The sequence below is a fragment of the Branchiostoma floridae genome, unplaced genomic scaffold, assembly GCF_000003815.2.
Source record: "Branchiostoma floridae strain S238N-H82 unplaced genomic scaffold, Bfl_VNyyK Sc7u5tJ_1560, whole genome shotgun sequence".
NCBI lineage: Eukaryota > Metazoa > Chordata > Leptocardii > Amphioxiformes > Branchiostomatidae > Branchiostoma > Branchiostoma floridae.
Window position 1 is genome coordinate 139,204 of NW_023365758.1, and position 24,776 is coordinate 163,979.

Consider the following 24,776-nt stretch of genomic DNA (forward strand, 5'->3'; position numbering starts at 1 on the left):
CGAAATGCACTTTAGACCGACACATGGCTAAACACACAGGAGAAAAACCCTTCATGTGTGGTGAGTGCGGATACAGGACGGCTGCCAGGTCTTCCTTAACCGTACATATGAGAACACATACAGGTGTGAAGCCTTATAAATGTGACCAGTGCGACTATTCTGCTACAAAGAAAATCTATTTAACCAAGCACTTGGCGGAACACGCTTCTTAGCGATACATTTGACAAGTGCAGACACAGGGTGGTTGAAAAATCTTACGTATCCAGAACACGCACAAAATACAGATGAACACTATCAAATCAAATGCGATAAGTCCGGCATTTCTGTTTCACAGAAATGTAGCTAATAAATACACATGGTCAAATACGCTGTAGTTTATGAATACACCAATCCTACATGTGTGATGAGTGCGGATTCACCGGGATGGAACTTTCGTATACGTAGTTGCATAGCTAAAAAGCCGTATATCAGTACCCACTATGTTCTAAATCATTGTCGATATACTCCTAGTTTTGCGATAAACCACTTCCTTTTTGTTCAGACCAATGACGTTATTAACGCCCGTTGTACGCTAGACCTTGTACATATTGTATGCTTTAACATGATAGAAACATTCTGTATTATATGCATGCCAATAAGCAGTTACACTTACTTATTTTGGAAATCATATCCAGTTGCTTGAGTAACTGCTTTTTGGCGTATCTTATCACCTGGTTGTCTAACCTTCATTGACGTATTAAACTGTATGTTATTTCTGTAATAAAGAATTGATACGGATATTACTGACTGAAAATCCTAGCTTATAGGTATCCAAACGTCGATTTAACACCATGTCTTTGACTTTCTACTTTATTTCTTTGTTACATTCTAAGCGAAGGGTTGTTACTTTTATCATTATAGCCTTCTGATAATTTACATCACAATGATAAAGTTCGTTCAACCCAACTTTGCTTTCCGTGATGTTTATCCAGATCAAATGTAACGAGAAAGCATCCTGTTATTCAACTAAATCACTTTTGCATATCATATCATCGCTAGAATAAAATAATTGTTCTCCAAGAGATCTCTGCAGTGTCACTGACGAAAGACATGGAATGGTGTCTGAAACGTCTGACCTTTTTCAAAATCATATCCAGTTGCTTGAGTAACTGCTTTATAGCGTACATAACTTTATAGTATACATAAGTCGAGTCGTTGTGGACCTTGCGTTAGCACTTGCACGACTGGGATATGCCTAAATAATTGCAAAGTCCAAAACACTCTTTGAAAGAAAATACTAATTATGTATTTATTTGTTTATTCTATAAGATTTTTATTCATTTATATTATAAGTCAATTATATTATAAGTCATATTATTTTCCAAATACAGTGGAACGCATGGCGGAACAGGTGTTTCTTGTTAGAAGACACCTTTTTCAAGGCCGCTACACCGAAAATATAGTACTCTACTCTACTCTACTCTACTATGTTCACATGGATTTCCTTTAGAGGTGTAAAACCGGCAAAGTTTAACAAACAAATAGAATTGAAAGGGTTTACATAGGTTAGAACATTATGGGTAATCAGGTATATCAACTTTGACCTTCGACCCTCATGGTGCACAAGGGTCAGTTTGCCTGTCCGCCATCTTGATTTGTCGGACGATCACGCAAGGTCCTTTGCCTCCAGTTTGAGGCTGTTTTCAAGACAATTCAGCACATCAACAGTTATTCAACCCCATAAACCGGTAGGTAAGATCTTTCTCTACTGCCCGTCCACTCTTCGTCTTCTAATTCTTTTGGACTTTAGAAACAAAGGTTACTAGAACTAACGTAAGGTTACCAGTTTACGGTCGATTTGTTAATAATGCCGTTTTATGGAAAGCGCGCAGGTCGGGAAGTGAAAAGCTGTCCTTAATTGGAAGACATCAAAGTCGGTCTGCGTCAAGCTCTGTGTGGCATCATATTTCTTCTGAGGATTTCTCGCCGTACGAGCGTCTTTAATAAACAAGTCTGCAGCCAAGAATCCTTCCAGGGTGACCAATTTACGGTCAGTTGGGTGTTTCTCCATGAGGTTATTTTTCTAAAGCACATATATCTGATCATTTCCCTTAAAAGTCCCCCACGTAGTTCACTGAGATAACACAATGGATAAATTGTTTACATATGGCCATGCCGCCACTTTGCATCGCCGCTAAACGTTATCGGTAAGTCATCTTTGCCCCAACAGAACGCCACTCAGAGCGCCATGCTGTTCGACAACTTGCACAATGCTACTCATAATAATGGCAACGCATTTGGATGTTGTTATCACCTGTATAGATAGGAGCTGGCCTTGAAATGCGTTCAGTATACATGTGGCTTGCTCACACCGTGCCCTCCCCAGGTTTGGTTTGAGGTGATGTTTCAATTCATAAAGAGTTTGTTGGATTTTAAAGAGGGGACGAAAATAGCCGTCTAGAATTACGATCAGAACCGGGTCATCTGTAATAGTGTTGTGCGCACTCAAGCGTAAATGTAAATTGTTGTCGGACTTTTCAGACGTGATTTGCTGGATGCAAAGTTATAGGATAAATAAGGCAAGACACATAGATGATATAAATGTACTTCTTTCCAACTCAAGAGAATTTTCTTTTTTACAATTGACCTCGAAGTCTGCATCCACCAATAAGTGACCGTAAACTGGTCCTGCACGTAAACTGGTAACCTTACGTTAGTAGAAGTCAGATCAAACCAGTATGGGGAGGGGGGTATTACGACGTAAATGAGTTGTAGTTTTATCAATGCAACGGTTCGATGATTCTTTGAATTAAACGATTCTGAAGCATTTTGCCATCGGGGCGGGGTCTTGCTAAATTGTTAGTCAATTTGTTATACGTTTGTACATGAGCGTGAACAACAATCCAACAAGGCGGGTATAGATAGCATAGGAATGTTTTTTCATCTTCCAATCCATGCATGAAGATCCAATTGTGGACGATTTATTGTTCTTTTCAGAAATCGGCGAGAGAAGCAGCGAGGTTGCTATGGACGATCTGCCAGTTGTACACCCTGGGGACGAGGCAAGCAGCAGCGAGAAATTAGACACGGGAAGGCAGCAGAACAAGGAAGAGGACATTCCATGCGAGGAACAGTGTGGTGTAGAATCTGACCATCCTCCCGCACAGGACCCAACAGAGCAGACGGACAGGCTTGTGGTGAAACGTACTAAGAACAAACGCTTCGAGTGTACGGAATATGACTATAGGGCAGCCTCAAATGTTAAACTATCTCGACATATGAGGAAGCACACTGGCGCAAAACCTTATAATTGTGATCAGTGTGGACATTCTACTGCACAAAAATGTAATTTAGACAAACACATCGCTAAACACACCAGCGAAAAACCCTACAAGTGTGGAGAGTGCGGATACAGGGCGGCTGACAGGTCTGCCCTAACCGTGCACATGAGAACACATACAGGCGTGAGACCTTATAAATGTGACCAGTGCAACTTTTCTGCCGCACAGAAATGCAATTTAGACGGACACATGGCTCAACACACCGGCAACAAACCCTTCATGTGTGGAGAGTGCGGATACAGGACTGTCCACAAATCTAAACTATCCAGACATATGACAACGCATACAGGTGAGAAACCCTATAAATGTGACCATTGCGACTATTCCTCTGCACGGAAATCTGATTTGGATCGACACATGGCTAAACACACCGGCGAAAAACCCTACATGTGTGGAGAGTGCGGATACAAGACTACTGGTAGGTCTTCCTTAACCAGACATATGAGAACACATACAGGCGTGAAACCTTATAAATGTGACCAGTGCGACTATTCTGCTGCAAAGAAGAGCGATGTAGACCGACATATGGCTACACACACAGGAGAAAAACCCTACTAGTACGTGTGTGGTGAGTGTGGATACAGGACTGCTCGCAGGTTTCATCTATCCCGACATATGATAAAACTAGTGAGAAACCCTACAAATGTGACAATTGCGACTATTCTGCTACGGACAAAAGGTATCATCAAGAAACACTTGGTCAAACTCACTTCATATGGATACAGTTGAGAGTCGCAGATACACATCTTAACTTTCCAGACTGTACATGAAAAAAGGACAGGTGAAGACTCAACACACAAATGTGATTAGTGCCAATATTCTGCTTCATGGAAAAGAAATTTAGACTTACACATAGACGTATGTTTAGTCACGGGTATGGAACTCATATTTAGTCACAACTAGAGACTATAAAGCTGCGACACATGGCAACACATACAGGTGTGAAGCCGGCTACAAATGTGACCAGTGCAACTAGTCTGCCAGACGGAAAAGCTATTTAAATCAACACCTGGTTAAACACAGTTGAAAGTTGCCGATACGGGACAATTGACAGGTCTGGCCTGTATTAAAGCACGTGAAAATACTATAGGTTAAGACTCAAACCACAAATGCGATTATGATTATATTACTAGGGTGATCTACATGTGGAAAAATGAAATAAACGATGTGAGTAGAAGTTGAATGTAGTCATTATGGTTTTATTCAGATATCACATTCTTACATCAATGAATGTATTCTTCTTTGTCAGTGTCACTAACGCGGACGGCTGTCTGAAACGACTGACCGTTTCCAAAATCATATCCAGTTCCTGAGCTTTTTGGGATATATTACTTTCAAATAAGTCCCATTGGGCCTTTTCCGACCGACTAATCGAGCCTTCACCATATTGTATCCATTCCTAGTCTTTGTAGTTCTGAGACGAGACGCCAGCAATATTCTGAAGCCTGCCCAAGGGCGCACCCGGGGTAGTCATGGCTACAAATATCAACACATATTCGCACGCACTGACATTAACAAACACTCCTTTTTCCCACGAACAATTCCCAAGTGGAATGCCCTGCCTGGCACGGTTGTAAGTGCTCCCGACGTTGAGCACTTCCGTGCCAGGCAGGCGGCCTGTCCGCCCTAACCCAGGAGCCTCAGCTCCTCGCGGGGTCACACCTTGTAGATGTAGATGTAGATGAGTTTGGAGGATGCTACTTAGTTCAATTAATACATAATCTCTGCATCCGTTTGATTTCATAGCAGATCGGCGTAAAGAAGTACGACAAAAACAATATATTGCAATCCATACTGTAGTATGGATTGACATATAATAAACTAAATATTCCAACTTAAAAATAAGGAAGACAGTGGTGGATACTGGATAGAGATTTACTGGAAGTTTAGTTGTCAGCAAGTACTCGGGGTAAATCTATTTGTTTTCTTTTGGTCTTGGGCCCCGTTCATACATGGATTCGCAAATCGGGATTCACCCAGTCAGGAGGTGGATTCGAGGGATCCGGATTAATCCCCCTCTAAGTAGTCGGATTCTGAACGATCGTACCAGGATTAGATCAGGATTAGTGAATAGGGATTTGCAAGTTAGCCAGATCAGGATTCAATAGGGGCTGCACGAGCAACCTCCATGGAGGAGCTCTACAGAGCTGACCTCCATGGAGGTTGCTCGTGCAGCCCTCCAGCTCCACCGTGCGAGCTCTATGCGCTATGAATACAAACACTTGGTTCTCGTCACCTTCATGGAATTTTTAGTACGACATGGAGGAGGTTCTCTCGTAGACGACAAACAACCGGACGGAACTAGCAGCTGTACGCAAAACATGGTACACGGGCTATGAATGTTTTTTGATTCACGTCACCCAAAACAAATTGGTCTTAGCGCTCTATACAGTAACAAAGGGCTGTTTGAGTAGCGCTCTACGGGTTATGACTGTAAACACTTGGTTCGCGAAACCCAAAACAAATCGGTCTTAGGGCTCCATTCAGAGATACTGTAAACAACAAACACACGGAGCCGATAGCTGATCGAGCAACTCCACGGGCTATATAAATGTAAACACTTGGTTCACGTCACCATCAACAAATCGGTGTTTAGGGCTCCATACAGAGATATTGTAAACAACAAACACACGGAGCCGAAAGCTGTTTGAGCAGCTCCACGGGCTATATGAATGTAAACACTTGGTTCACGTCATCATCAACAAATCGGTGTTTAGGGCTCCATACAGAGATACTGTAAACAACAAACACACGGAGCCGATAACTGATCGGGCAACTCCACGGGCTATATGAATGTAAACACTTGGTTCACGTCACCATCAACAAATCGGTGTTTAGGGCTCCATACAGAGATATTGTAAATAACAAACACACGGAGCCGAAAGCTGTTTGAGCAGCTCCACGGGCTATATGAATGTAAACACTTGGTTCACGTCACCATCAACAAATCGGTGTTTAGGGCTCTATACAGGGATACTGGAAACAACAAACACACGGAGCCGAAAGCTGTTTGAGCAGCTCCACGGGCTATATGAATGTAAACACTTGGTTCACGTCACCATCAACAAATCGGTGTTTAGGGCTCTTTACAGGGATATTGTAAACAACAAACACACAGAGCCGATAGCTGTTTGAGCAGCTCCATGGGCTATGAATGTAAACATTTGGTTCACGTCACCCAAAACAAATCGGTCAGAGCTCTGTCCAAGCAGCGCTCCACGGGCTTTGAATGCAAACACTTGGTTCACGTCACCCAAAACAAATCGGTCAGAGGTCTGGCCAAGCAGCCCTCTACGGGCTTTGAATGTAAACATTTGTTTCACGTCACCCAAAACAAATCGGTCAGAGCTCTGTCCAAGCAGCGCTCCACGGGCTTTGAATGCAAACACTTGGTTCACGTCACCCAAAACAAATCGGTCAGAGGTCTGTCCAAGCAGCGCTCCACGGGCTTTGAATGTAAAAATTTGATTCAAGTCACCCAAACAAATCGGTCTTAGGGCTCTATACGGTAAACGGAGGGCTGTTTGAGCAGCTCTACGGGCTATATATGTAAAGATTTGGTTCACGTGAATTACCCAAGAAAGTGAATATTTTTTTCTTCAAGCGGATTTTTGGTCACAGAATAGTGAGTTGGGAAAAGTACTAGTAGTCGGAATTTATCGGTTCGCTCCCTTCACGTGGTGACCCAACCTCTGCTGAGAGAATACTGATACTTGTTTGCCATTGTAAAGAATGCAGAAACTTCGCACCTTTATGCTAATTCTGTTTTGGTTTACTTCAGGCTCAGCCCTGTAACAAGTTTGTAGACATCTTTGGCAAATTATACTCCTTTGCTGGCTAATTCCTTCCCCAGCTTCTGTTACTTTTTTAATGCCACCGGAGAAATCTGCTTGGAGATTAACATTTTTGGTTCAATACGAAAAAAACTACACATATGGCTTCATAAAGATATATTTTGACCTGTTATGAGGAGATCTCTAAAGAAGGGGTGCCTGCTTTTATAAGAATATAACGGCTTTCGTAAAAGTACGAATTTATAGTTATCTTATACGATTCATTACCAAAAAACACACGGATTTGAATTCAAATGAGCTTTGCGAAATGCACACTAAATTTGCGACTAGTAGAGCTCGTATGAATTCCGTAAAAACAAGGACGTTCTATCAGACATTGGTAAAAACAACCCATTAATTGAATGAAGCGGTTTGTTGGCTCTCGCCAGGAAAGCCCGAAGTTCGCACCTCCGTGCTAATCCGAAATCGCCCTTACCACGCCATGACACTGACGCCGGAAGCAGCTGGCTTATCGTCGTATAACTTTCCAAGCAGATGTTGGTCGAGTAAAATTTCCCCGCTGGTCCTAACGGCATATGAGATGTTCACAATGTTGAAGACTCTACTAACCTGTACATGGTAGATTGGAGAGTGGGTCATGTAGTCTGGTAGAGCAAAAATGATATAAGGTCCTTGGGAAGAGTACTATAATGTCAAAGTACAGTTTTCGCAAACTATCTTTGACTACTAGTATTGAATCAATATTAATCTCAAAGGTTTTAATATTGAACACAAGTTTGTAAGCTCTTCACAATTCAGGCAAAGGACACCTTTTGTGATCACTACACTCCTTCGTCTGAGTTTGGTACTTATTAAGTCTATTAACCTTAGGCCTGATCTGATTGGCGATCAAAGAAACACACAAATCTGACTTAATTCATATGAGTTGTACGGAATCCATACGAACCTTTAGAGCTCGTATGAATTCCGCAAATATGTCCTGAATACACCCCTGTAACGACAGACATGGTACATCATGTATGCTTCACCTTCAAGAAATCATATTTCTCAAACCACCCCCTTCCCACCACACTCACAAACACGACTGTAACAATGATTTTTCTCTTTCATGGCAAATCAAAACAACCCTTTCATTGAATGAAGCAATCGGTGAATTGTTTTTCGCTCTCGCAAGGAAAGAAACTAGCGGTGCATATTTTGTCGATTTCATATTGACCAACAAGTTCCAACTGTGTGAATGAAAACGAGATAACGCTCACAGACGGTATGCCAAACAAAGTGTAGACCACCCGGGTAACTTTCACTGGGGATGATGCCATTCTGTCAAAGGGGGGGGGGGAGCCAACTCACAAACAACACGTAATTGTTGTTTTTCACTTTTATTTCTACGTACACCGACAATAAAGAGACTGTGGAGAAATAAAAAGATTGGAAAAATAGATAAAGCAAAGATAATATCGTAACATGGACATCTGCAATGTAATAATGTCTGTATAAACCCCTGCAGTTGGTACATCTAAGTGGAATAGCCGAAACAGGCAAATACACGCTTGGATGGGGTGTTCATCTGAAAGCTCCAGTTTGCAAGAAGTAAACTGAGTACCCAACATGATGTCTGTTGTTGCAAACCTCGTGCCAAGGAAGTTTTCTAACCTCCTTGCTCGTACCCAAGGAGGGCTGGATATCAAACCTTTAGAATTTATAGATAGTGTAACAGTGGTGTTCAGGTACCGCCTACCGTCCTTGTCCACGAGCTCTAGACCTGTTGTGGCGACAGCGATAGCGGTCATGATTTGCAATCCGCCGACCCGCCCGTATTCGATCCCCGATGTCGGCATGTTTGTTTCTTTCTGTTCTTACTCGCCCCTCGTATTTCTACACTTGGTACTTTGACTTTATTCCTATACCGGACTACATGTACATGACCTTCTCTCCAAGCAGAGGTTGGTGGGAAAATCGCGACATTTTCCTGTCCTAATTTTTTTCGACCTTCAAAAAAAATATGAATCAAAGTAAATGGTCACGATTTTCCCCACGGACCTCTGTTTGGAGACTACGCCATAGGCCAGAACTCAGCCAGCTGCTTCTGGCGTCAGTGTTCTGGTGTGGCAAGGGCGCGCTTTGAGACGATTTCGGATTAGCACGGAGGTGCGAACTTTCAGCTTTCCTGGCGAGAGCCGACATATAAACAATGCACCGCTTGCTTCATTCAATAAGCGGGTTGTTTTTTGTTCTTTCAACCTTTGTATGAAACCAAGGATTTTTTAAGCTCCTTGATCAAACCATACAAAAAATTAACAATTATTACTAGTTTTTGTGTGCATTGCGCGCGCGCGCGCGTGTGTCGGGGGGGGGGGGGCGTTCTGTTGCCCACTTTGCAAAAACAACATGTGGTCCTTGGTTGCATAAAAGAAATATTTAGACCTGTTGCAAACCTCGTTCCAAGGAAGTTTTACCTCATTGCCCGTATCCGACAAGGATGGGTGGACTTGTTTTGGGTGACGTGAACCAAGTGTTTACATTCATATAGCCCGTGGAGCTGCTCAAACAGCTATCGGCTCCGTGTGTTTGTTGTTTACAGTATCCCTGAATAGAGCCCTAAACACCGATTTGTTGATGGTGACGTGAACCAAGTGTTTACATTCATATAGCCCGTGGAGTTGCTCGATCAGTTATCGGCTCCGTGTGTTTGTTGTTTACAGTATCCCTATATAGAGCCCTATAAACACCGATTTGTTGATGGTGACGTGAACCAAGTGTTTACATTCATTTAGCCCGTGGAGCTGCTCAAACAGCTATCGGCTCCGTGTGTTTGTTGTTTACAGTATCCCTGTATAGAGCCCTGAACCCGATTTGTTGATGGTGACATGAACCAAGTGTTTACATTCATATAGCCCGTGGAGCTGCTCAAACAGCTTTCGGCTCCGCGTGTTTGTTGTTTACAGTATCTCTGTATGGAGCCCTAAACACCGATTTGTTGATGGTGACGTGAACCAAGCGTTTACATTCATATAGCCCGTGGAGTTGCTCGATCAGTTATCGGCTCCGTGTGTTTGTTGTTTACAATATCTCTGTATGGAGCCCTAAACACCGATTTGTTGATGGTGACGTGAACCAAGTGTTTACATTTATATAGCCCGTGGAGTTGCTCGATCAGCTATCGGCTCCGTGTGTTTGTTGTTTACAGTATCTCTGAATGGAGCCCTAAGACCGATTTGTTTTGGGTTTCGCGAACCAAGTGTTTACAGTCATAACCCGTAGAGCGCTACTCAAACAGCCCTCTGTTACTGTATAGAGCGATAAGACCAATTTGTTTTGGGTGACGTGAATAAAAAAACATTCATAGCCCGTGTACCATGTTTTGCGTACAGCTGCTAGTTCCGTCCGGTTGTTTGTCGTCTACGAGAGAACCTCCTCCATGTCGTACTAAAAATTCCATGAAGGTGACGAGAACCAAGTGTTTGTATTCATAGCGCATAGAGCTCGCACGGTGGAGCTGGAGGGCTGAACGAGCAACCTCCATGGAGGTCAGCTCTGTAGAGCTCCTCCATGGAGGTTGCTCGTGCAGCCCCTTCTCTCAGGATTATTCCCCACTAGGAGTAATCCGGATCTGGTTTATCTCCCATTGGTGTTATCCGGATCAACATAAATCCCATAGGAGTAATCCAGATCGGGATTAATCCTCTTTATGAGGACTTGGACCATGATTCGTGGAACTTGGACCATGATTCGTGGAACTTGGACCATGATTCGTGGAACTTGGACCATGATTCGTGGATGCTATGGACGGACTGTCAACTGTACACCCTGGCGGCGAGACAAGCAGTAGTGAGAAATTAGAGACGGGAAAGCAGCAGAACAACTATCCATAAGTTACAAAGTCGTTCCAAATACCCGCGCATACATACCATCTATGTGCACAAAATAGCAAAGGTCCACAACATAAATTGGCAGTTATTAAATCAAATAATTCATTCGGACTTTTATATAATCCTATCCATCCTAGCTAGCACACTTGGGAGTCCTTACTGTGTGACGTCACGACCCGATAATTTGTCTTACCAAAGAATACATCGTAGACAAATTGTTGTTTTCAGAAAATACCAGCTTTTTTCGTGAATGGTATAGGAACTTACAATAAGGTCAACTCCACTTAACCAACTCACAGACACTTTGTTGGCAGTGTGGTGTAAGCAGGTATATCAACTTTGACCTTCGACCTGCACAGATGAGCGTGACCGCCATTTTGATTTGTCGGGGCAGCACGATTCTTTGTCGCCATTTTCACGTCAATTCAACACCTCAGGGATCAAGCAACGCCGTCATCGGGTAGGTAAGGCATGTGTGAACTGCCTTTGTACCCTGGGTCTGTTACTTCAGTGTTAAGAACTTCAGAAACAGCGGTTTGTGTACTAGGAAAATAGTACTAGTAATCGATTTGAGAGGGGGAGGGGGGCATTAGTACCCATTGTTATGTGCCTTTTTGTGTAAACTAGCTGTGGTTATCGACAACGAATGACAATGCCGCGGCAATGTCGCGGTTTTATAATTTTTGTATTCATCGCGTTTTGGGGTCGTGGATACGGGTCTTCGTCAATTGTTTATGGCGATTTCCCTTGTGTCGTTGTGTGTTACACGTGTGTGTGTGTGTGCTTCTAAACGTTCTATGTGTTGTGTTTATGTGTGTACGTGGGTGGGTAGATGCAGCTATGTATTATATGTGTTGTGTGTGTGCGTGTGTGTGTGTCGGGTGTGTTGGTCTACGTATGTATGTGTGTGTGTGTGTGTGTGTATGTGTGTGCGTGTGTGTGTGCTTCTATGTGTTGTGTTTATGTGTGTAGCTACGTGGGTGGGTGGGTGGTTGGATGCAGCTATGTAAATGTGTTGTGTGTGTGCGTGTGTCGTGTGTGTTGGTGTATGTATGTGTGTGTGTGTGTGTGTGTGTGTGGCAGCCACTGTGTGTGTGTGTTTGCGTGTCTGCAAATTTATGCGATGCTGCACGCCAGACATTTGCGACCAGTATGGCAGAAATTTGGACAGCAACCGTGTAATAGGATTTCCCAGTATAGTAATATTCATGAATTAAGTTCTTTTGACGTCATCAAGTCGGTTAAACGCACCATGTACAAGAGGATGAGTGAGTGAGTGAGTGATATTAATTTTGAGTTCATTTCTAACAGTTTACTTGCGAAACCCATACAAATGAACGGGCTGAGACCTCCGGTGATATGGGATACACTTATATTTACTATACTGTTATCCACAAATGGGGAGATGAGGGGAATATGGATATAATGGGAATGTTTCCTATTCTTCAATTTCGGATGATTCATAGTATTTCTCTTTATTGTTGCTTCCAGCAATGAACAAGAGGGGCAGTGAGGTTGGTATGGACGACCAGCCAACTGTACACCCTGGCGACGAGGCAAGCAACAGCGAGAAATTAGACACGAAAAGGCAGCAGAGCAAGGAAGAGGACATTCCATGCGAGGAAACGTGCGGAGTAAAACCTGACCATCCTCCCGCACAGGGTCGAACAGAGCAGACGGACGGGCTTGCGGTGAAACGTACCGTTGATAAACTCTACGCGTGTACAGAATGTGGCTTCAGTACAACCTCAAAATCTGGCATGTTACGACACGCAAGAAAATATACCGATAAGAAATCTAATAGATGTGACCAGTTCGACTGTTCTGCTGGATTTAAAGACGATTTAGATGGACACGTGGCTAAAAGTACGAGCGAAAAGCCGTACATGTGTGGGGAATGTGACTACAGTACGGCTGACAGGTCTCACCTATCCCGGCACATGAGTAGACATACAGGTGAGAAACCTTATAAATGTGACCAGTGCGACTTTTCTGCTGCACAGAAAGGTAACTTAGACCGTCACATGGCTACACATACTGGAGACAAACCCTACATGTGTGGAGAGTGCGGATACAGAACCGCTCGCAAGTCTACCTTATCTCAACATATTACAACACATAGTGGCGACAAACCCTTCATGTGTGGAGAGTGTGGATACAGGACTACTACCAAGTCTAACCTGTCCAGACATATGAGATCACATACAGGTTTAAAACCTTATAAATGTGACCGGTGCGAATATTCTGCTGCATATAAAGACAATGTGGACCGACACAAGGCTATAAAACACACAGGAGAAAAACCCTACATGTGTGGAGAGTGCGGATACAGGACGGCTAGCAGGTCTTCCTTAACCGTACACATGAGAACACATACAGGCGTGAAGCCCTATAAGTGTGACCAGTGCGACTATGCTGCTACAAAGAAAAGCTATTTAACCAAACACTTGGCCGAACACGATTCTTAGCGATACATTTGACAAGTGCAGACACAGGACGGTTGAAAAATCTTACGTATCCAGAACACGCACAAAATACAATGATAGTAATGATAATCTTTATTGCATATTCATGCCCGAGGGCTACATGCACAAAATGACCACATGTGGACTTATGGATGCAGAGGAAAAACTTAACTAATACAATGATTTTATAAACTAGGCTGAACTATACAATGCTTTTAAACTAGGCTAGCTAAAATGGAAGGGAAGTAAGACACCATGTGTTACAATCGCTAATGGCTGCATCTAACACGTCCTTCTCTCTTTGTGAAACACATGGAGACATATTCACATATTGCGTCAATAGCATGATCGTCCGTGCATGACATCAAGTACTTAAATAAGTCTTGTTTTGACACTTTCTTGTAATTATTGTCTAGTCGTATAGCATTGTATACGGATTGGCGTTCGTATTCATATAATGTACAATCTAGTAAAAACATGTGTCTCGTCTTCGATATACAAATGGTCACAGAATTTACATGTTCTATCATTTACAAAATACAGATGAAGACTATCAAATCAAATGCGATAATTCCGGCATTATCTAATGAATACACATGGTCAAACACGTTGTAGTTTATGAATACACCAACCCAACATGTGTGATGAGTGCGGATTCACCGGGATGGAACTTTCGTATAGTTGCATAACTATTAAATAGCCGTATATCAGTATCCACTATTTCAGGACAAAAGAGACCAAAAAAGTTACTATTACACAGAAGAAGTGGCAAGGGCAAGATGTAACAGCAACATGTAACTGGAGAAAATGATCCGCTAACAATTTGTCAAATCAGTATGGCTAGAGAGATCGTTGTAAACGTGGCGGTATTATGATAATAGATGTTAATTGTAAATGTAACAACGTCCGGAATTTCGAGAGCCAAGTACAAAGTTTGATAGCTACGTATCTGCTGTAGTCAGAGATGTAGTCATGAAGCCATACATGTAGATATCACAATATGTGTAATTGTCAAGGTCTTTTTTCTCAATAAAGCTTAAGGAAATAAAAAAAAAAAGAATCAGTATCCACTATGTTCTAAATCATTGTCGATGTACTCCTCGGTTTGCGATAAACCACGTCATTTTTGTTCAGGCCAATGTCGAAGTGAACGCCCGCTGTATGAATATCTAATAAGCTAGACCTTGTGCATACTGTATGCTTTAACATGATAGAAACATTCTGTATTGTATGCATGCCAATAAGCGCTTACACTTACTTATTTTGGAAAATCATGTCCAGTTGCTTAAGTAACTGCTTTTTTGCGTATCTTATCACCTTGTTGTCTAACCTTCATTGACATATCAAACTGTATGTTATTTCTGCAATAAATCTTTGCTTATAGGTATCCAAATGCCGACTTAACACCATGTCATTGGCTTTTTACTTTATTTCTTTGTTACATTCTAAGCGAATCGTTGCTAGATTATATTCTTTATCTATCATTTATAGCGTACTTTTATCATTATAGCCTTCTGATAATTTGCATCACAAAAATAAAGAGCCAACTGTACGTTCAACCCAACTTTGCTTTCCTTGCTGTTTATACATGTCATCTATGAGGGTTCATTCATAGTTAGGATAAACCTGTTCTCCAACTAAATCTCATTTGCATATCAATTTATAGCTAGAATCTCCAACAGATCTCCCCAGTGTCACAGACGATAAGACATCGGATGGTGTCTGCAACGTTTAATGTCTGACCGTTTCCAAAATCACTGCTTGAGTAACTGCTTTTTAGGGTACATTGGCTTTATATGGGGTTTTCATTGACTGACGTCATACTAATTATAATTTTAATACACCGACGACCATGCCGGCGGGTAATTGAATTAAGCAGTAGCATTTTCGCGAGGTTAACAGAGGTTCGCTGGAATCCAACATTGCGCAGATGACGTCAATCAAGTAGCCTGTATAGTATATTATGGGAGTATAAGTGGAGTCCTTGTAGACCTTGCGTTACCGACAGCGTCACAGGGATATGCCTACGTAAGTGAAAAGTCACAAGCACTATTTGGTCGATCAGGCTGATATGTTTACATGGATTTCCTTTTAGAGCTGTTAAACCAGCAAACATACAAACAGACAGCGTTAAAAGCGTTGATTAAGCAGTGAAATAAAGTTACATCGTTGTGACATGTTAAAACATTATGGGTAATCAGGTATGTCAACTTTGACCTTTGACCCTCACGGTGCACAAGGGTCAGTATGCCTTTCCGCCATCTTGATTTGTTGGAATATCACGTAAGGTTCATTTGCCTTCAGTTTGAGGCCATTGTCCAGACATTTCAACGCATCAGTATATAATCAACCCTATAAAGTGGTAGGTAAAACCCTTTTTTACTGCCCGTGTGCGCTCTTCGTCTTCTAATTGTTTTGTACTTTAGAAACAAAGGTTCTTTACGAGAACAAGTAAAAGTCAGATCAAGCCTGGCGAGGGGGGCATTACGACGTAAATGAGTTGTAGGCATGTTGTTGTTGGATGTCCATCGTCACTTCGATGATGACTTTGATGATGGCATCGATGATGGCATCGACAAGGTTAATAAATGCAACGGTTGATGACTCTTTGAATTTTGAAGCATTTTGCCTTGGGGGCAGGGTCTTCCTAAATTGTTGCACGTTTGTAAATGCGTGTGTGTACTAGCATGTGTGTTTGAGTGCATGCATGTGTGTGACTGTGTGCATGCATGTTGTGTATCTTTATGCATTGTGTGTGTGCGTGTGTGATCTTGGATATGGAACAGGCTTGTATTCAATATTTACCCCTGTTGTAGAATAACAAATAGTATTGACTACAGGGAGTGTTTCCTATCTTTCAGTTTTAGATGATTTGTTGGTCGATCTTCGTAGAAATGGACCAGAAAAACAGCGAGATTGCCATGGACGATCTACTAACTACACACCCCGGAAACGAGACAGACAGCAGCGACAAATCAGACACGGGGAAACAGCAGGATGAAAAGGGGGACATCCCATATGGGGAAAAGATCGGAGAAGAATCTGACCATCCCTCCCTACAGGGTCAACAAACAAAGCAGTTAGACAAACTACCGGTGAAACGCACCAGGGTTAAACGCTTTGTGTGTACGGAATGTGATTTTCGGGCAGCCAAAAAATCTGAACTATTAAGGCACACGAGAAAACATACTGGTGAGGAACCTTACAATTGTGACCAGTGTGACTATTCTGCTGCACACAAAGTTTCTTTAGACTTTCACATCACTAAGCATACTGGAGAAAACCTATTTAGGTGTGAAGATTGCGGATACAGGACTGCTTACATGTCTAATCTAACGGGACACGTGAGAACACATACAGACGAGAAACCCTACAAATGTGATCAGTGTGACTATTCCGCTGCACGGAAGGGAAACTTAGACCGACACATGACTACACACACCGAAGATAAACCCTACATGTGTGGAGAGTGCGGGCACACGTCGGCTGATAGATCTGCCTTAACCGTACACATGAGAAGGCATACAGGTGAGGAACCATATAAATGCGACATGTGTGGCTATTCTGCTGCAAAGAAATGCCATCTAGAGTCACACATGGCTAAACACACCGGCGAAAAACGCTTCACGTGTGTGGAATGCGGATACAGAACTGCTCACATGTCTAACCTATCCGCACACATGAGAACACATACAGGTGATAAACCTTACAAGTGTGACCAGTGCGACTATTCTACCGCACAGAAAGGAAATTTAGATCGACACAAGGCTAACCACACCGGAGGAAAACGCTTCATGTGTGGAGTGTGCGGATACAGGGCGACTGCCAGGTCTTACATAACCATACATATGAGAACACATACAGATGTGAAACCTTATCAGTGTGACCAGTGTGACTATTCTACTGCAAGGAAAGGAAATTTAGACCGACACATGGCTAATCACACCGGAGAAAAACCCTACATGTGTGGAGAGTGCGGATACAGGGCGGCTGAAAAATATTCCTTAACCGTACACATGAGAACACATACAGGTGCGAAACCTTACAAGTGTGACCTGTGCGACTTTTCTGCTGCAACAAAAAGCGGTTTAAACAAACACATGGCTACACACACCGGAAATAAACCCTACATGTGTGGGGAGTGCGGACTCCGAACGGCTGACAGGTATTCCTTAACCGTACATATGAGATCACATACAGGTGAGAAACCTTATATATGTGACCAGTGCAACTATTCTGCTGCAAAGAAGAGCGATTTAGACTCACACATGGCTAGACACACCGGAGAAAAACCTTACATGTGTGAAGAGTGCGGATATAGGACGGCTCACAGGTCTAACCTAACCGCACATATGAGAACACATACAGGTGAGAAACCTTACAAGTGTGACCAGTGCGACTATTCTGCTACAAAGAAAAGCTACTTAACCAAACACTTGGCCGAACACGATTCTTAGCGATACATTTGACAAGTGCAGACACAAGACGGTTGAAAAATCTTACGTATCCAGGACACGCACAAAATACAGATTATCAAATCAAATGCGATAACTTCCGAAAATAGTTTCATCAGGTTGGTAGAATATAGGATGAAGGAAAATTCTTTTTTACACAACCACTGAACGAAGAAAAGAAGTCGGCAGTTACAGACCATATCGCCAGGAACAATTGCTTAATTGACTGGGAGGGGCGAAGGTCATAGACAGGGAAGACAATAGGCGGGCACGGTGGATTAAGGAGGCCATCTGGATAAGAAAGTCAACCCCAGTGATGAACCGGGACGAGGGAGGATGCAAGCTAAGCCACGTTTGGGATTGTTTTCTCACCGCAAAAGTGCCACCTACATCGGCTACATATAGCGGTGAGAAGCAGAACTCCAGTTAGAAGCTCTGACGATGTGTCAGAGAGACATCGAAACGTAAGCCATGTAAGTAACTACTGGTTGTGTAAAAAAAACTCTCCTTCATCCCAAATGCGATAAGTCCGGCATTTCTGTTTCATAGAAATATAGCTAATAAATACACATGGTCAAACGCGCTGTAGTTTATGAATACACCACCCCAACATGTGTGATGAGTGCGGATTCACCGGGATGGAACTTTGGTATAGTTGCATGACTATTAAATAGCCGTATATCAGTATCCACTATTCCATGATAAAAGAGACAAAAAAAAAAGTTACACAGTAGAAGTGGCAAGGGTAAGATGTAGCAGCAACATGTAACTGGAGAAAATGATGCGTTGACAATTTGTCAAATCAGTATGGCTAGAGAAATCGTCGTAAACGTGGCGGTATTATGATAATAGATGTTAATTGTAAATGTAACAACGTCCGGAATTTCGAGAGCCAAGTGCAAAGTTTTATAGCTACGTATCTGCTGTAGTCAGAGATGTAGTCATGAAGCTATACATGTAGATGTCACAATATGTGTAATTGTTAAGGTCTTTTTTCTCAATAAAGATTTTAAAAAATTTAAAAAAGAATCAGTATGCACTATGTTCTAAATAATTGTCGATGTACTCCTCGTTGTGGGATAAACCACGTCATTTTTGTTCAGGCCAATGGCGAAGTGAACGCCCGTTGTATGCATGTCTAATACGCTAGACCTTGTGCATACTGTATGCATTAACATGATAGAAACATTCTGTATTGTATGCATACGAATAAGCGGCTACACTTACTTATTTTGTAAAATCATATCCAGTTGCTTGAGTAACTGCTTTTTTGCGTATCTTATCACCTTGTTGTCTAACCTTCATTGACATATCAAACTGTATGTTATTTCTGTAATAAAGAATCGATACTGACATTTCTGACTGAAATCCTAGCGTATTGGTATCCAAATGCTGATTTAACACCATGTCATTGACTTTTTACTTTATTTCTTTGTTACATTCTAAGCAAAATGTCGCTAGGTTATATTTATCGTGTGCGTTTATCAACAAATGATGCATGCGAACGATTGATTGATTGATAGATTATCATTAAAGCCTTCTGATAATTTGCATCACAAAGAAAGATAAAGTCAATTGTTCCTTCAACCCAACTTTGCTTTCCGTGCTGTTCATACCTGTTATCTATTATGGCGATCGATTGTAACGAGAAAGCATTACGAGTGCGACCGCGTAGCACAGTGGTAGTTTATTCGCCTCGGAACCGAGAGGTTGTGGGTTCGAATCCGACTGCCGTGCCACCGATTTTTTGCCCTTGAGAAAGGCACTTTACACGGCTTTCGTCACTTTACTCAGGTGAAAATGAGTACCTAGCTTCGGCTATGACCGTCCCTCGGATAGGACGTTAAATGGAGGTCCGTGTATGGGGAGAGCCACACCCCATGCACGTTAAAGAACCCCCACACGTGCGATTTTGCGGTGTGCGTTGGTGCAAATCCTTCTGTCGTGTGTTGGTGATTCATTCAATTTGACCATCGGGTCACTTCAAATCACCCGGATGCAGGCCTGGCGAACCTCTAGCTGTCTCGTATCAGCCACATGGTGATTTACATCATTCAACCGGACGGGTTAGCCCTGGCTGTTTGTAAACAAATAGATAAACAATAGAAAGCATTAAGTACATTATCGGAAGCATTCATTCATAGTTATGATAAACACAACTAAATTACTTTTGCATATCGATTCATAGCTAGGATACAATAACTGCTTTCCAACAGATCTCTCCAGTGTCTCTTAGGACAGATAGTGTCTGAAACTTCTGACCGTTTCGAAAATCATATCCATTTGCTTGAGTAACTGCTTTTTGGCGTATCTTATAACCTAGATGTCTAACCTTCATCGACGTTTAAAGAAAGGTATACCTTAGTCCAACTGCTTCTCGCTTAAAAGGTTTATCTAATGACATGGGGAAGGTGAATTATATGTGCTACCTACCAGTAAACATTGAATCATAGAGAAATTATATACATGTATCATGTCCATGCAAACAAGTATATTCATTCATCCAAAATTATATCCAGTAATGATTCCAGTTGCTTGAGTAACTGCTTTATAGCTTACGTTCCCTTTATGGCATACATAAGTCGAGTCCTTTTACACCTTGCGTTACCGCTTGCGCCACTTGGATATGCCACTCTTTGATCGAGCAGACTGATATGTTCACATATATTCACATGGATTACCATTAGAGCTGTAAAACCAGCAAACATGCAAACAGACAGCGTTGAAGCGTTGATCTACATCGTTGTGATAGGTTAGAACATTATGGGTAATCAGGTATATCAACTATGACCTTCGACCCTCGTGGTGTAAAAGGGGTCAGATTACCTGTCCGCCATCTTGATTTTCGGAATATCACGCACGATTCGTTTTGCCTCCAGTTTGAGGCTGTTTTCAAGACAATTCAGCACATCAGTAATTGATCAACCCCGTAAACAGGTAGGTAAACCCTTTTTATACCGTCTATTCACTCTTCGTCTGCTAATTCTTTTGGGCAAGGGTTCTTTACTTGAACTAGTATAGTAGAAGTCAGTATGGGGAGGGGGGCATTACGACGTAAATGATTTGTAGACATCGACAAGGTTTATCAGTGCAACGGTTTGATGCACTTGGGCTTGATGACTTTTTAGATTCTGAAGCATTTTGCCTTGGGGGCGGGGTCTTCCTAAATTGTTGCACGGTTGTAAATGCGCGTGTGTACCAGCATATGCAGTATGTGTGTGACTGTGTGCATGTAATCTCCAAACAGATCTTCCGTGGCATAAGACAGTATCATAAGCTGCAGGGGGAAGGAGTTTAGCCAGCAGAGGGGTAAATTGGCTTCGTGTGACCAATTTACTCCTATGCCGGCTAAACACATTCCCCAGCTTATGGTACTGTATTATGCCACGGGAGATCTGCTTGGAGATTAGTGTGCATGCATGTGTATCCTTTATGCATTGTGTATGTGTGTGTGTTTGTGTGAATGTGTGTGTGTGCGTGTGTGTGTGAGTGTGTGTGGTGTGTGTGTGTGTGTGTGATGTGTGATGTGTGATCTAGGATACGGAACAGACTTCTATTCAATATTTACCCCTGTTGTGGGATAACAAAAAGTATGGGACTACTGGGAGTGTTTGCTATCTTTAAATTTTAGATGATTTGTTGTTCTTCATATAGAAATGGACCAGAAAAACAGTGAGATTGCTATGGACCCCAGGAACCAGACAAACAGCAGCGACAAATCAGACACGGGGAAACAGAAGGATGAAAAGGGGAACATCCCATATGGGGAAAAGATCGGAGAAGAATCTGACCATCCTAACCTACAGGGTCAACAAACAAAGCAGTTAGACAGGCTTCCGGTTAAACGCTTTGCGTGTACGAAATGTGATTATCGGGCAGCCACAAAAACTGAACTATTGAGGCACACGAGAAGACATACTGGTGAGAAACACTATAAGTGTGGAGAGTGCGGATACAGGACGGCCGATAAATCTGCCTTAACCGTGCACATGAGAAAACATACCGGTGAGAGACCCTATAAGTGTGACCAGTGCGACTATTCTGCTGCCGCGAAGGATACTTTAGACCAACACATGACTACACACACCGGAGAAAAGCCCTACATGTGTGGAGAGTGTGGGTACAGGACGGCTGACAGGTCCCGCATATCTGTACATATGAGAACACATACAGGTGTGAAACCCTACAAGTGTGACCAGTGTGACTATTCTGCTGCACAAAAATCCAATTTAGACCAACATATGGCTAAGCACACCGGAGAAAAACCATACATGTGTGGGGAGTGTGGATACAGGACGGCTGTCAGATCTAACCTATCTGCACACATGAGAGTACATACAGGCGAGAAACCTTATAAGTGCGACATGTGCGACTATTCTGCTGCAAAGAAAGACCATTTAGAGTCACACATGACCAAGCACACCGGCGAAAAACGCTTCATGTGTGTGGAGTGCGGATACAGAACTGCTCACATGTCTTACTTAACCGTACACATGAGAACGCATACAGGTGCGAAACCTTACAAGTGTGACCAGTGCGACTATTCTGCTGCAGTGAAAAGCAGGTTAGACGTACATATGGCTAAACACACCGGAGAAAAACCATACATGTGCGGAGAGTGCGGCTACTGTACGGCTCATAGGTCTTACTTAACCGTACACATGAGATCACATACAGGTGACAAACCTTACAAGTGTGACCAGTGCGACTATTCTACTGCACAGAAATCAAATTTAGACCGACACATGGCTATACACACCGGAGAAAAACCCTACATGTGTGGAGAGTGCGGATACAGGGTGGCTGACAAATATACCTTAACCGTACACATGAGAACACATACAGGTGTAAAACCCTATAAATGTGACCAGTGTGACTATTCTGCTACAACGAAATGCCACTTAGACCAACACATGGTTAGACACACCGGAGAAAAGCCCTTCATGTGTGGGGACTGCGGATACAGGGCGGCTTTCAAATCTAGCCTATCCAAACATATGAGAAAACATACAGGTGAGAAACCTTATAAATGTGACCAGTGCAACTTTTCTGCTGCACAGAAAGGAAATTTAGACCAACACATGGCTAAACACACCGGAGAAAAACCCTACATGTGTGGGGAGTGTGGATACAGAACTGCTCACAAGCCTAACCTATCTCGACATATGATCAAACATACAGGTGAAAAACCTTTCGTTTGTGGGGAGTGTGGATACAAAACGGCTGAGAAGTCTAATTTAACAATGCATATCAAAAGGCACAGGGGTGTGAAAGCTTACAAGTGTCACCAGTGCGACTATTATGCTGCAACGAAAGGCGATTTAGACCAACACATGGCTAAACACACCGGCGACAAGCCCTACCAGTGCGGAGAGTGTGGGTACAGAACTGCTCGCAGATCTAACCTAACCGTACATATGAGAAAACATACAGGCAAGAAACCTTACAAGTGTGACCAGTGTGACTATTCTGTCACAGATAAGAGGTGTTTAAACAAACACATGGTCACACACGCCTCTTGAACAACAACAGTTTGTCTCCTCCATGAACAAGTACGTTAGGCCTACACATGGTCAAACAGTCTCAGAAAGACGGAAGAAACGATGGGAAGACAACATGGAGAATGGACCGGGTAGAGTTAAGCAGAAGCCATAAGAGCGGCGGAGAACAGAGACAGGTGGAGAATAGTGGATGGAGTCACGGTGCCCCAACGACCCATACAGGGGTCAATGGATAGGTTAACAAGTAAGCTATGCCTGCACATAGTCAAACAGACCGCTGAGAAACCCTACATGTGAGCGGAACTTACATTTCCTAGTTGCGGCATCTAGAGACTGCACGGCCGTCTATCTACGTGCATTTTAAATAATCGTTGTTGTGCTCTGAAATGTGAGCTTTGCCGCTTCCTTTTCGTTCAGTCCCTACACCACCTGAACATAACTATTACTCTAGACTTTGTTACATGCAGTTGCTGTTTTGAACTGAGATAGTTCATGCCTCAAACGCATGCATTCAATAGTAAACGACATGATACTGCCGTAATAACAAATAGATGCTTCTATTCTGGGTGATAATACTACTTTAACCCTTGTCCTGCTGAGCCCGTTTATATATGGGATGAACATATTTAACCCTAGTCATGCAGAGCTGTATTGTGACGAGTTTGGGGTATTTCTCATGTAGAAGTTGCATACCACTACAAAGCCTATTGAATGGAGGACTTAATGAAAACATCCGCTTTGGGAGGTTAAATTGGCCAAAGTTCATCCAACAGGATGCGGGTTAATAAGATGAATGTCAATAGAACACTGCAGTCATTGACTTGATGCCGATTTTTCATACATCATATCAAACGTTGTTATATTATCTTCATTCCATGTATTAGAAGTAGTTGTAGCATTACTAGTAGAAGTATATTATGATGATTTACATTATCGTGATTTATATGATCGACATCTACAACATATCAAAAATAAATAGAGTAAAATCAACTGTTTGTTCTAGACGTGCTGTTTAGCTATACACAATACAAATCATAGTTTAAATATCGATTGCCAAATAAATGACCGGCGGAGCAAATATCGGTATTACAGCGCAGGCGCAGATGGCCAACTCAAAAAGAAAGGTAGTCTTGGCAAAAGTGCCTGAAGATTTATTTTCTTGGAATATGTTAAGATTTTGGTGGTGCATATTACAGGTAAGGGTTTCTACCTCTATATTGTGTCGAAAAAAACAGACACTAATGACCATGGACATGTCCCGAACTCGAGACAGAAGTTTCACTTTCGGTACCCTTACCAAGTCGCTAGGGGGCAGGCCGAATTTTTTTTCCAATTATCCCCACCAAACCCTCCCCCCTACCAACTAGTTAAAA

General features: G+C 42.5%; 4 protein-coding genes across 4 annotated transcripts in view; all 4 read left to right on the forward strand.

Annotated features, from left to right (window-relative positions):
- LOC118408170 (zinc finger protein 160-like) overlaps nucleotides 1-24,776 on the forward strand; it is a 44,376-nt gene that overhangs the window by 11,741 nt on the left and 7,859 nt on the right. The window lies entirely within an intron of this gene.
- LOC118408168 (zinc finger protein 845-like) lies at nucleotides 1,582-14,846 on the forward strand. The gene is made up of 4 exons (XM_035808805.1): nucleotides 1,582-1,727; nucleotides 2,977-3,877; nucleotides 11,329-11,447; nucleotides 12,475-14,846. The coding sequence occupies exons 2-4, from the start codon at nucleotides 3,006-3,008 to the stop codon at nucleotides 13,449-13,451; spliced, it is 1,968 nt and encodes a 655-aa protein (XP_035664698.1). The 5' UTR covers nucleotides 1,582-1,727; nucleotides 2,977-3,005; the 3' UTR covers nucleotides 13,452-14,846.
- LOC118408169 (zinc finger protein OZF-like) lies at nucleotides 16,343-18,246 on the forward strand. Its single transcript, XM_035808806.1, has one exon. It carries the CDS (start codon nucleotides 16,343-16,345, stop codon nucleotides 17,903-17,905), a length of 1,563 nt encoding a protein of 520 aa, XP_035664699.1. The 3' UTR covers nucleotides 17,906-18,246.
- LOC118408201 (gastrula zinc finger protein XlCGF57.1-like) lies at nucleotides 20,719-23,579 on the forward strand. The gene is made up of 2 exons (XM_035808836.1): nucleotides 20,719-20,843; nucleotides 21,557-23,579. Exon 2 carries the CDS (start codon nucleotides 21,559-21,561, stop codon nucleotides 23,422-23,424), a length of 1,866 nt encoding a protein of 621 aa, XP_035664729.1. The 5' UTR covers nucleotides 20,719-20,843; nucleotides 21,557-21,558; the 3' UTR covers nucleotides 23,425-23,579.